Source organism: Puntigrus tetrazona, unplaced genomic scaffold (assembly GCF_018831695.1).
Source record: "Puntigrus tetrazona isolate hp1 unplaced genomic scaffold, ASM1883169v1 S000000002, whole genome shotgun sequence".
NCBI lineage: Eukaryota > Metazoa > Chordata > Actinopteri > Cypriniformes > Cyprinidae > Puntigrus > Puntigrus tetrazona.
Window position 1 is genome coordinate 1563169 of NW_025047682.1, and position 13963 is coordinate 1577131.

Here is a 13963-nt window from a genome sequence, read left to right on the forward strand (position 1 = left end):
TATATATATACACATATAAATAAATGTCCACTATACAAATAGGACATCAGTTATCCTGGTCTAAGATATTCCATTGGCCATCAAAAAAACTGTATCATCAACTTCTAGTCACAATGGTTGACTAACTTATTCATGAGGGTAACTAGTTTATCTAGATTTTCTTTTCCATATTTTAGTGGCAGTACTCTAATTAGCATGCTGAGTTTTAGCTCTAGGATCTTAAAAACACATTTTGCATTTTCTGTTCCAGTCAAGGAGGTTCATAATAAGGTTCCATTCCGTTGCTCTCCATCTAAGCTGTTTTGAATGCATTAGTGTATGGATGCAGCGTTCACATTTGAAGTACTTACTACTTGCAGTTTAATCTGAATGCAGAGGGACTTCTTTTTAACAGCCGCCACACCAGTGGTGAAGGTCTTTCTCATACTTGTGGCCCTGCGCAGGGCCAGCTGTGATCCGCCCTCAAGCCCAGCAATAGAGCCCGACAAAACTGTGGCTCCCCCTGAACGCCCCATAAACAAGCCACTGATATTCTTCCTGCAGAGAGAAGTACACACAGAATGAAATGGATCATTTAACGCCTCCACAAGTCAATTATGCAACATTTGAAATAAGCAAAACTATTGCCATCGTACATAATCATATCTCGGCAGTTGCTTTTTCAGTAACCAGCAACATTAGATTCCCAAACACTAAACATATATTAAACATAAATTTTACCAAAGCAATTCAGGTAACAAAAAACAACATTATAATAATAAATATTAATAATAATAAGTGACAAATATGCTGCGCATTGTGTTTTTAGCAACCCAAACTCGCAGCATTTGCAGAAAGGGAGCTTGCTAAATGTTCGTACCAGCAGGTACATATTAGGGTCTTACTTCTGAGAGTCCTGCAGTAAAATGGCTGCATTCTGGGAGGCAGGATTCTGTTTGGCATGGTTCAACCAGCCGCTAGCATCATATTCCACCCAGTCAGTCCCATGGCTGTGACCCAACAGGAAGTGATGTGCCTTCTCACTCTTTAGCAGCAGGGCAGGGCCTGAGGGATGCATCGAGCACATGAGGTTGCATGGCTTTTTCATACACAGACATTTATATGTTATAGTATGTGCGTAGGTGGGCATGTGGGAGGTGTACTATGTTCTGACCTTTGCTCTCTCCATCCACAGGGCTGTAATAACTGAAGAGTCTCTCCAGTAGAGTTTCCTCTGAGCCCCCGGGCTGCAGAGCTTCCTCCTCCATCAGCCACAGCAGGCCCCTCGCCTCATCTGTCCTGGCCAAGGTCCGCACCTAAATCAGACGAAAATGCCAGAACGCTTTGTTAGACAGGGCTCGGTAAAATAAACCGGTGAGCAGGGGACATAACCAATTCAAACGCCAATTCGAGCCCCCAATTTTGGGCTGAAGTATATATACTTTTTAATATCTAACCCTGTAAAAGCCTGACATACAAATTAACATTCAAAAAAATCATATCTTAATTTTAAAATCAAAGCTCTGTAAACTTTATTGCGGAGGGCAAAACATGTAATACAATAAAATATGATTCAAGGATGAACAGATAAAGCTTGATGTATCACATATGATGCACACAATTTAACAAGATTATCAATACATAATTTATTCTGAAAATCAAGTAAACCTATGTCTAGTATTCATGTGTTCGTCTTGAAATGCTACAAATTTGACAATTTAAGTTAAGTTGCTCTTACATTTCATTAAAATCTGTATGAATTTAAATAAGTATAAATCAGGCATCTAGTAGATTGTGTACAACAGCTTTTGTTCTTAATAAATACACATGAAATATGATGAAGTAGACTTTACAGATTTAATCCACGGAATAAAAAAAACATGTGAACGTAACGACACTCATGCACGAACGGCATACAACTGTATAAACCTGAAAGCACTACCAACTCATCAGTCTCCGCAATTTCTTTTTGAAATTCTTTTTCACCAAGACTCTTCACATGAATCATCAGTGCAAAATAACAAGACATTAGACCCGAAAGCGTGCGCTGCACTGTGGCTATAACAGCTCAATCTCTCTCAAGAACTCTGTTTACTCTCAATTCAAGCCACATTCATTCATCAAGACTGTGCATTGTTTAATTTACTTTTCATTTCATATTTCGATAATGACCTCAAACACAACATTAGTCATTACATGAAAGCAATTACTATCCTTTATAGAATAAGAGAGAGGAGGAGAAAACGAGGGGAAAAAAGATGAGCTATTAGTCTTGGGCTCCTCATTAAAGGCCTGTATTAAGTAAGAGCTCCAGGGCAGTCAGGCAGGCATTTTTAAACCTTACACTCTGGCTGTCTACTTAAGCAATTAATACCAGTAATGGCTTCTCCCTTGTTCTGCATTACCGCACTGACACTTTGCAGGCTGCCGAATAACTGCGGATGAGACCGGTGCGGAAAAGAACTTACAGCAATTACGTTGGCTTATGAATATGCTCGGAATGTGTCTTTAAATATTACTTTTCACACTGATGAGACAGTCGCCACTATGCCTCTGTCCTATTTCCATCAGGCGCAGATTGGCTAATTAACTCGTCAGGGTTGTTTTAACGAGCGCTTTCAATTACTTAATTTTTAAAGTGCTCATTTGACAATTTATGAATTTCTTTCAAAACTTCGGCAAATTGAAAAGCAGAGAAAGGCTTAAAAAGATTACATGACTACACGGGCATTTGTACTTCTACTTCTACTTCATGTGGCGAAACCGTAATTGGTGATCGTGACCACTGGCATGCAAAACACTTCAGTAGTGACACTCGGAGGAGATTGTCGGGAATAAAATCACACTCATTGTATGTGCAATCAGTCAAGTATCACTGACCCATTCTAATCTAAAATCCTTTTTAAGTCAAGGATGCCTGGTTAAATCTATTAATTAATTCACGAAGACTGTATACACACATACGTGTATATAGATTTATACAGGATGAAATGTCGTCAAAGCAACAGATGCTTTGTAAAATGTAAGGCGCAAATAATATCGGAGCTAAAAACTGCATACAGCCTCACACATGTCTCTTGATTCCAATGCGCTTCAGATTTAACAGGGACTATTAAGCATGATCCCGACACATTTTGTGAGAGAGACAATGTCATCAAAAGTGCTTTCATTAACAAAGATGCTGAACGCTGTGCCTCAGGAAGAGGGAGGGCGCTTCCCACTCGATGCCCACCCACACACATACAGAGAAAAAGAACAGCCTCTCCGCTCTCATTAACATCCCAGAAAGCCACGTTCTTGACACGCTGGTGCAGCAACGACTGGCTAGATACGACAGTATAATAACTTACCACAACAGATAACAACTTTGAGGTTGAGTTTGCGCTCAAACGACAAACTAAAAGGACACAAAAGTCATCGACTAGAACTTTCAAGCAGTCAAACTGAATTTTCCCCAACGTTGTGAGAGACGAGGGAAAACTCAGTGATTCAAGTCACTGCTGAAACAGAAAAGCACACATTCTCTAGATAAGGCCCCTTTGGGGACAGGCTGGGATGCACTACAAAAACCTGAGGTGGAAAGAAAAGATGAGGGGAGAGAAGAGTTGCTTACCAATGCTTGAGTGGAGGCTTGGTCTATAGCTGATACAGAGAGTGACGTACTGGACTCTATGTCATCTAATGCAAGCTCTATGTTTTCCTAAACAGGGATAGAGGGAGTATTAGTCAGCTATGATTTCAAACTGATTTTTGGGTTAAAGGATTGTTTTGTGTGTCTGACACCATATTTTCTCTTGTTCTATGATTTTCAGCCTTGTGGACAAGTATAAAAAAATAAATAAAAAAACAAGAGGCTTAAAATCGGAATGATAAAAACTCAAGCATGAAAATTGATCAATTCAAGACATTTGATTAAAGGTGCTGTAAGCGATTCGTATGAAATGGCAGTCCAACAAAATGAATTTGGTGTCCTAAAATATCAGGCCAGTCTCTATAACAGCCCTATGTTCTGTGAACTGCCAACAATGTATGAGCGCTGACCAATCAGATCACTGAATTATTTTCTGCCGGTCAATGATTTTACGCAATTGCAGCAAGCACCGTAACTGAAGTTAAACAATATTGAGAAGTTGTTACTTTTTTGTCACAATTTAACAGTCGAAATGGAGCAAGGGCGGGGTTTTAGAAATTACCAATGAATAAAGGTGAGGTGAGCAAATTTCAAAAAAAGTATGCGAATACAAAACATAAACAAAAGTCTGTAGGGAGTTCCAGAACATCGCTTACAGCACCATTATCTCTATGACTGATCTCTGATTGGCTCATGTACTTAGCCTGATTATTGATTTTTGTTAACAAGGCAAGCAAGCACATTTGATTATGACAGCTTAGACAAACAGGTTAATTCTGCATAATTAAATTTGAGGTTGTAATTAAATCAACTCAATCGATTTAGCTCGGCTAGACAGAGCCCAAATGAATTGAGCCTATAATTTATTTAAAAAAACCAACAAAAAAAAAAAAAAGAATAATTTGATAGTTGTAACAGGGTGGACTGCTGCACCTCCTTGTAGCGTTCTAGCTCCTGTACAAAAGTGCGTTCGTGGAAAAGCGTTTGTAGACGTTCTTGTGTATAGTTGTGGCACAGCTCCTCAAAGGTGGCTCCGCGGTCCCGCTTCGTAAACTTTGGGTTCTGGAATCCCGGTGTGTCCACAATAAGCAGAGAGCACAGGGAATGCTGACTCGACTTCAGCGCTCTAAACCAGAACAAACATACAATAGATATACATTTAATGTATGTTAAGCGCTTTCAAACAATCCAGGCATTTTTCTTGTTCAGAAAAGAAACTGGGATGTATGTTAGACAATTTAGAAGCCTACGTTATGAATGTTCTGACCGCGAGAGGTAACAAACATTACCGGTTAACAAGTGAGATGACCAGAGTAAAGAGTTCAGAGTAGAGTCCAGCAGCCATGGCCTCCAGACACTCCAGAGCTGTGATCTTTGGAGCTGCGAGGCAAAACATACATTTTAATACTGCCAAAGCCAGCAAACAGCTTCTTTGTATCAGAGGTCTTGTATTGTGCTTATACTTACCCGAGTTTTCTCCTGTCCCGGTATCATCTGGTCCCTGGCGGAATGAGGTGGATCTCTGTAAGGTTCCCTTGGGCTGGTGTTTGAAGATAGAAGACGAGAGTTCTTCTAGGGTGCAACCCAAGAGGTAAGCCGCCTTCTGGGCCCACTCGTGGCGTGCAAATTGTTTCCGACCCGCTGTGAGATGCACAGGGACAGCATAAATACCATGCTGAATGAAGCAACACTAATGACTGTGGGGCTCTTATGGTATCTGACGAAAGTCTTATGCAATTCCGCTGATTACATATTGTATGTATTGCCATGTCAGCTTTAGAATACATGTTTTAGGTACAGATCCACTTTTAATCAAAATGGCAAAAGCTTTTAATGAAGGAGAGCAGTGGTGTTCACCTGGTCGACTGCAAATTAAAGTAGGCTGCAGGTCACGGACGATAAAAATGTGACTAACTAGGATTATGCTTATTTAGAATATCAGTTTTGAAGGAAGTAGAAACTCGTTCCATATATTTTTCGTTATTCAAATTTGTCATCCAGTCAATCACTGGTATTTTCATGCAAATCCATCTGTTACTTGGTAAACACTTGCCAAATTAAGCAGATGCCATGAACAAGCTGTGTGACAGGTTCTCATCCTCAAACATCATGAAGAAAACTACAAAAGGTAAAACAAAATACATCCCACAAAGGATTAAATATGGATTCAACTGAAACGCATAAATTTTAGGATTACTGGCTACTGGAAATATTCTAAAAACATCATTGTAAATATTAGTTCTGGGCAACAATTAATTGTGTTTATACACACATAATAAATACAGTACACATACACATATTATATAAACAGAAACTATTTATTTGCAATGCAGTTAAACTACTAATTAACTAATTCCCAGCACTAGTAAATGTCATGTTATTCATTTTGTATATGTCTAGGCATATAAATCTCATGATTTTTAAATATAAATAAAAATATTTAGTTAAATACACTTGAATATAATTGAATGTTTTATCAAAAATTAGGAATGGGGTTTGTACAACAAGCTATTTTGGTACCATATTTTCATTATTCAATGTTCAATTCAACCACTGTTGAAAACCACCAACTCTCCATAAAACTCTCACTTTCTAAACTGTTAAAATTGGACCGATGACATCCGTTCTAATGTTTAGACATCCCAGAAACCGTTTAGACATCACAGAAAACGAGTCAGCTTTTAAAAAATCTTTCGAAGGTTTTCAATTGTTTCCAGCGGATATTGCTCCGACTGACCTCAGAGCAAAATCACAAGAAGAGTGACACGCAAGCTGCAGTGAGGTTGCCGCAACCAGAAGAGGTCGCAGAGAGAAAGACGAAAAACAACGCAGGCCTCTGGTGGAATAGATGAACGCCAAAAATAAACAAGAACTGAGAGCGAACAGGCTTTTTATTTGTGTTTGCGTCTTAACAACAGAAAAGCACTGCAGAAATGAAAAGTCTACAACATGGAGAAACATCAGAGAGCCTGAGCCTTATAAGACAACAAAGTTACGATGCTCCCCTCCCTCACCCGCACATATTCCCACCAAAGTTTTATCTAAGCTTCAAGACTAAGACATGGTTATAAACCTCTGAAAGAAAAGAAGCCCAGCAGAGAAATGAAAGAAGAAAGAAAAGAAGACAATAAGAATGCAAATGGAAATGTCTGGCAACTACGATAACAGCGTAAAACCACACACACATACACAAATGAGGTGTTTGCTTGTTGTGCTGATATATAATATTCATGCTCTTTACCTTCATCAGCTTCTGCTTTGTAACGGCATGCAACATGCAAGTAGAGAAGAAGAGGTTAGAACATGACAGACATTTTTCAGTATTGTACAAACAAGGAACCAAAAATGTAATCGTTAGCACACAAACTCTCACATATACACATATTACTGGCTCTTCCATGCATTTTCAGTAGGCATTTCCACTGCATATTAGTAGTCAATTAGTACAATGCACCTTTCCATTGGCTGGCGAATAAATGGCAAAATAGCATATATCAGGACTAGTAATAAACTTAAATCTAAACTTTTTTTTTTGCATATTATTATTTTGTATATTAATTAATTTTGTTTGTATATTTTGAAGCAATATTTTGTATATTAATTTATTTTGTTGGTATATACTGTAGAAAAGTTATATTAATAGTTATATAAATATTAATAATTGTTTATAGCTTTCTTTAAAAAGGGTATTTCCTCAAAAGAACACGTGGGTAGTAAAAATTGGGACTGTGTCCTATGGTGTGAAATAACAAAAATGTAGGGAAAAAAAAAAAAAAAAACATGAAAAATGTATCTTCATTCTTAGAGTTGAGAGAGGTTTATCATTAAATGTTAAAAGGTTTTTCTTTTTTACGTCACAACATAGCACACATTCATACATCAACTACCTGTGTACATGTTACATTGTAATTTATTTATTGTAGTTTATTATTTCAGTTGCTTTGGACTACAAAATCAATAAATGTGAATTACGTAAGCCTGCTCATGGCAATTTTTGGTTATGTACTGTACACTACTATTCATTCGGGGATCGGTAAGATCAATGTTTATGAAAGTATTACAAAATTCTTCCTGACTCCAAAGCTGATCTGTAGTGTTTATCAAGCTGTAGATAAGTTTTTGACACTTTTTAAAATGTACTTGCCTTTACTCAGAACAACAATAGACTTGAGCAAGGTAAATACCAGACGCAACACAAAGCAGAACAATACTGCCCCCTGCTGTACGGACAGTCACATACGACTGAGTGACAGGAGACAAAGACATCTTCATAATCACTCAATATACTGTCCTGAAGGTGAAAAAAAGCTTTACCAGTTATGATGTTTGATGTCACATAATGGTAGTTTTTAGTATCAACTGAAGCAGCATTAGTACCTCCTGCACTAGTTTGAGAGAGACACAGGAATGACATGCAGGTAACAGGACAGAGTGCCAGACTAAAACGAACGGATCCACTGCAGATACATCATATCAGCAACAAACTACTACACATTACATACAGTTAAAACAGACCGATGAGCATGTATTAAAATGCAGGCCAAACCCTTCATTACTGGATCATTTGGAAAAGAGCTCATTTCTATGATGTTATAAGACAACACACACACACACACACACACACACACACACACACACACACACAATTTGAATATTCCCAGCTATTTCTGAGTTTCCCATGACTGTGGACCCTGGAGACGGCATGTAGACAGTACAGTTTAGAGTCTGGTGATTAAAAGGTTCATTAATACATCATCCTCTGACTGCATGAGGGGGAAGTGATATCACAGTGTGTGAATACCGAGCCATCCATCCTCATTAGAGCTAAAGACACACACATCTCTCTAAACTCCTCAACATCAAACTGTTTCCTGAGCTGCTTGTCTGTCCTCTGTTTGAGCTCAGTAAGCAGACAGTAAGTCGGCCCTAATTAATAAAGTCTGTTTCTGTGCTTGTTAGGCGTTTTGAGCATTTTATCTCATTACGGCTTTTTTTGAAGCTCTCCAGTTCTGATGTGTAAAGAGAAAGCTGTCGAATGTTTCTGTGAGTTAAATTAGCACGGAGACAGCAGCGTGGGGCTTAAAGGGGAAGTCTTGTAATCAAAGCAAGCTATTAAACTTTCTAAATTCGTTTTTTCTAAGGGTTTATGCTGGGGTTATGGGTTTGCCATGATATGTCAGACTGACTGACTGAGTGAGCATATTACCTTTCGTGGCTCCTGCAGCTCCAAGATGGTAAATGGCTCCAAGGATGAGCCACAGAGCTTTCTGTTCATCAGAAGAGATGCCCAGAACCTTCATAGCTGCCTGCAGTTTAGTGAACTGTTGTGATGCCTTTTGCTTGTCCTCAGACTGTGTATACACACACACACACACACACACACACAACAAAAGAATATTAGATGGCAAATTAAATGAAATGATTATGTCTGCTGGTAAACTCTATCCATTCAAAACTAACCTTAGTTTGAGGCACAATCCCAAAAGCGCTGTTCTCTGCAAAGTGGTTAAAATGCAACTCCGTTCTGCAGGAAAATTGAAATACAAATCAAGTTATTAATTATACAGTTACTTTACAGATTTCTTCAATAGTGCAAGCTTTCTGAGAACAGAAAAGTTGGGTTCAAACTAAATAACTGAACGTTGTGAGATTACCTAAGTGTGCTATCTGCTCCAGCCATCATGTAATAAAAAACATTAAAAGTGGACTCGGTCTCTGGTCGTTTTACCACTCGCAGCTTCTCCAGCAGCATTGTCTACACATAAAAGAAAGATCAATGAGTCTCGGTAAAATTCATTACAAAAAAAATATTCCTAACAGAACTACTATTTATGCAACTACACAAAATAAATTATGTTCTTCGCCCATTTTAAAAGGGTAAGTTTTAAAGTATTTTACTACAGAATTATTACAAATATTAAGACAATATTTTAATTACTCATTATTATTATTTATTGAAAAAAAACTTATTTTATAAAAAGGTAGCAGGGGGGTTGTTAGATTGCCATTTAGCTATTAGTGAGTACAATGTGTATTTTTACATAATTTAGATATGACCCAAACAAACCTGAATGGAGGCAGAGGCCACCTGACCAGCCTGGTCAAAATCCAGCGAGACGATCTGGGAAAAGCGGCTTGCGTTATTGTTCATGGAGGTGGCACTGTTTCCAAAGGCCTCTAGGATTGTGTAGACAGCTTGCCATTTCTCAGCTGGAGGAGACACACATTAATATTTAACTAAAAAACTCACGCTTTATCACTGACCGCACTAGAAGACATTATCCTGCATACAGAGTCAAGCGCACGGCGATAACATCAAGGCCTCTTTAATGGTATAGTTGATGAGCACTGTAGTCTTCATTAGGTCATTATTGACCAAGCAGGGGTTGAGCAGGCTTTGATGATGGCTAATTATCAGAGTGCTTTAGTGAGCATCATTAGCACAGCCCTCATCTGTCAGCGCTCACACTCTCTCCACGCTACACAAGCCCATTTCCAGTGACTGCATGGCACCCTTGCATTCACCCTTTACCACAGGCTGTTTAAGCTTTTCAAGCACATGGTATGACATTATGCAGCTAAAAATGGAAATACTTAATGGCTATGTTATATTGGCCAATATTAGCTTGGTTACAAAAAAATATATGTTTTTACATTGCATCGCACTTTTACAAACTTTTAGATTGGAGGTTACGTTACACTATGCTATGTTACGTTGATGTGCATGAAAAATCTACATTTATTTTGTTAGAGCATTCATTAGTGCAAGTCAATCTTTATAAACTTTAATCCAAATGCGCAAATGCTACTTCCCTCCAAAATGACGGCCTACTCTGATGACATCGGTTTAATAGCTTGGGCGTGAGCATGACATCATTAACCACACCCCTCCAACTGTTAGTGTTAATTTCTGAGTGAAACATCTACATTAATACATCCATCAATTTGCAGTAGAAAAAAAAACAAGCCACGTCCTCTTGGTGCATCACTAGAAACCCATTTAAAAATGCTAGGAGATTATTTTGGCTCTTGTTTCTGTACCAGTAAAGATCTTTCCGGTGCTGCCTGCGATGGACACCAGGTACTGGACTAAATGCTGGCAGTTTGTGGTCTTGCCACTGCCGCTCTTTCCCAGCAGCACTACAGACTGGTCCTGCCGTGTTGTCAAAAGATTTCGGTAGGCTGACTGGGCCACTGCATATATATGAGGGGCTGTGTCTTCCCGCCGACAGCCTTTGAACATGTGCATCACCTGAAATAACAGAGAGAGAAAAAAAAACTACTTCTAACACTCTGACAAACACATTCATTTTCTTAATGTCTCTTGCCCAAGAAAACAAAAGTCTGTGGACAAGCTTAATGAAGATCATTGTTGGGAAAACAAAAGCAAGGAGTTTACAGGCCAAACTAATAATCTAATAATCTTAATGTATTACAGAGCGTTTATTTTCTGTACAACAGAAAAGTCAATAATGGAAACCTTAAAGCCTCAAATGTAAACCCATAAACATTAATTTCCCAATGAAGGGAAAATCAATAGCTGTTAATTTGAAAAAGCGATGTAAACCATCTTTCCAGCACGAGTGCAATACCCTTTTCGCATATATCATAGTTTCAGCTTTAGATTGTAAAAAACCACTTATCACGGCACATAATCAGCTTGATCCATATTAATGCAAAATCACTTAATTAGGACCAATGACCGAAAGAAATTCTCTTTTGGATTGTAATTACATTTTATGGGTAGCAATTCATCTTGCATGAAAACCAATAAACTCATTAGCAGCTTTGAGTTGCCAGTTTCCTATTGCGTTTAACTGATGATGGGACAGTTGTAGAAAATGTAATATATAACACCCATTGCATGGCTGCCACAGTGAGTAGCCCCAACTATAATCGCATGCTGTCAAGAGTATAATGAACTAGGAGGTTATGTGAGCTTTTGCCGCCTACAGTAAATGTAGCATATTTAGATGTAAGAAGTGTGAAAGAAAACAAAGGCTCTAACCTTCTCTGAGTACATGGAGGGGGCGCTGGTAGGGTTGATGATCACCATGTTGGGCCCTGCGTATGTGTGGATGAGATTTCCTCCATAGCGCTGGCGCAAGGAATGCATGACACTGGACTCGTTCAGATAGAGCAGAGCTGCCAAGTCCTCGCAGCGGTCAAATGACGGAGGGTTCGCCTGGAATGAGAGATTTCAAAATCTGACTAGTGATTCACGGAAAGTTGAAAAACAAAGAAATGGAGTATGAGGTTTTAAAATGATGTGATTTAGCCATAATAGCCTTAAGACTTCATGCCAAGTCTTTAATGCAATTTAAAACTTGTCAAGCTGAACTCTGGATACAGCTTAGCAATTCCCTCAGTGAACAGATGGTTCAAAAACTTGATTTGAGGTCAGCCTTGACATTATGGAAATCATCAGCTCAGGGCTGCTCTTCACCAACTGTGCCAGGCAGGAAGTGAGCTGATAATATTGCCCAGCATATGCCTCATCAAGGCCTAATAGTGCAAACTCTGAAAATTCTATTAGTCTATGATATTAGACTTCTCGGTCTGTCTAAATAAGTCAATCTGTCGGTTTTAAAAATTAGGCCAAATCCCATCCGTTTATCTGTGACCCATATCTTGGCATCATTTTCTTTCACCCTGTGCACGTTACCCAGGGCCCACCTGTGCCTGTCTAACCCTCACATGTCTCTGGATTCAGGCCAGATTGTAAAAGAGTTCTGCAAAAAAAAAAAAAANATAGTGAAAGGGATCATTGTTTTCTGTTGTGATTGTGCAATCTGAACTGAATGTGATGAAATGAGATCAGATGGGATTGTGTACAGCATTTTCATTTCCTGGCTGCACTCAAAAATCAGCACAGCACGACTAGAGTAAACCTCATCATGAACAAAATGACTCTTATGGGACATTTCTTCTAACGTATCACACAAAAGCACTCACACATGTCTGGGTTTAAATCAGTCTGACAAATCATTCAGTAAATCTCTGCATTTGAACCAGTGTTGCCAACTGATTTCAACTGAAAGTAAAACCGGTAGCTAAATGTGACCAGAAGACATCATAATGACAAATTCTCTGATTTGAATAAAGTCGAAGAACTATTTGTATACTTGAGGGTAATTACTCTCATGTTGTTCCAAACTTTTGTCTTTCCAACTTTTTATCTTTGGAACACAAATTAAGATTAAGCTTTCTGACCCTGCATAGACAGCAGTACAACAAACTTAGGTCCAGAAATTGGAAAGAAATATCACACAAAGAAAATGAAAATAATGACTTTATTCAACAATTTCTTCTCTTCTGTGTTCGTTAAAATGATGGTCGAACCACTAATGATCACATGGACTATTTTAACAGTGTCCTTACTATCTTTTGGCTTTGAATGTTGTAGTTGTTTTGCTGTCTATGCTCATTCTGGAGGTCAAAAACTTTGTAAAAAGACATATTTAGATTGTTCAAAATATCATCTGTAAGATGCATTTAGAAAATAGAAATTTTCATTTTGCCTGTGAATAAAAACTCTTATTTATTTGTGCATACTAAAAAGCAGATAAACAGCCTTGACAACTGACCTTCTCTATGTCATCTTCGTCCACGTCCAGTACTGTCCCATCATGCTCCAGTTTGATTTTCACTTTCCCCTCTGGTAGACTTCCAGCCTCTGTCTTCACAACAGTGGCTGTAAAAACACCAGTGAACACAGTGAATATTTTTATTTCTGATTTCACACAACATCATTCCAAAAACAAAATAAAAACAGACTTCTAAAATTAAAGCGCTACTCATCATAATAGTAATGAAACCCGTAATGTTACAAATGGCATAAAATCAAAATCGACCCCATTTTCTTTCTTAATAAATGTCCCTTGTGTTCTTGTGTGTGAATATCCGTGCGCAATTTTCTAAGGGAGAAAAGGTTTTCATAATCTTTCATCAAAATGCAATAATGTTCTCCATATCTGAAATGACTTTCTTCTCCACTCTAGCTCAATATTCTATTTGCACATAGAAATGTGTCGAATTATGGAAGTTTAATGAGTATAAAATGCCACTTCCTGCTGTCTTCAATTTAAAATAATACTGTAGGGTTCATTTTGCACGGCTTCCGTACTAACCCAGAGAGAATCCATCCTTGTGGACCAGCCACACTTTCTCCGTACCGTACCATGCCTGCTCTGCAGCTATCTGCTCCTCTGTTTTCACCTGTGAAGGACATAGAAACATCAGTTAAACTCATTATTTATGGCTTTGCACAGGCCTTTTGAACAGGAACATCACTGATACGCTTCAAATCCACTCCATGCATTTGTCCACGCTTATCAGAGAAAGACGGTTATC

At 38.4% G+C, this 13963-nt stretch overlaps 1 protein-coding gene across 17 annotated transcripts in view; it reads right to left on the reverse strand.

Moving 5' to 3' along the window:
* LOC122331781 (unconventional myosin-XVIIIa-like) overlaps positions 1–13963 on the reverse strand; it is a 54756-nt gene that overhangs the window by 21004 nt on the left and 19789 nt on the right. For 12 of the 17 annotated variants that reach the window (XM_043229287.1, XM_043229286.1, XM_043229283.1 and 9 more), the window contains 16 exons: positions 13741–13828; positions 13198–13304; positions 11619–11795; positions 10652–10862; positions 9678–9820; positions 9265–9365; positions 9071–9134; positions 8817–8961; positions 6852–6866; positions 5078–5251; positions 4900–4990; positions 4544–4736; positions 3593–3679; positions 1154–1295; positions 885–1044; positions 351–537 (listed from right to left, as the gene is read on the reverse strand). In XM_043229287.1, the coding sequence (XP_043085222.1) occupies positions 351–537; positions 885–1044; positions 1154–1295; positions 3593–3679; positions 4544–4736; positions 4900–4990; positions 5078–5251; positions 6852–6866; positions 8817–8961; positions 9071–9134; positions 9265–9365; positions 9678–9820; positions 10652–10862; positions 11619–11795; positions 13198–13304; positions 13741–13828 (2085 nt within the window). The remainder of the gene's footprint in view (positions 1–350; positions 538–884; positions 1045–1153; positions 1296–3592; positions 3680–4543; positions 4737–4899; positions 4991–5077; positions 5252–6851; positions 6867–8816; positions 8962–9070; positions 9135–9264; positions 9366–9677; positions 9821–10651; positions 10863–11618; positions 11796–13197; positions 13305–13740; positions 13829–13963) is intronic. The other 5 variants (XM_043229285.1, XM_043229284.1, XM_043229277.1 and 2 more) reach the window with 2 other exon arrangements.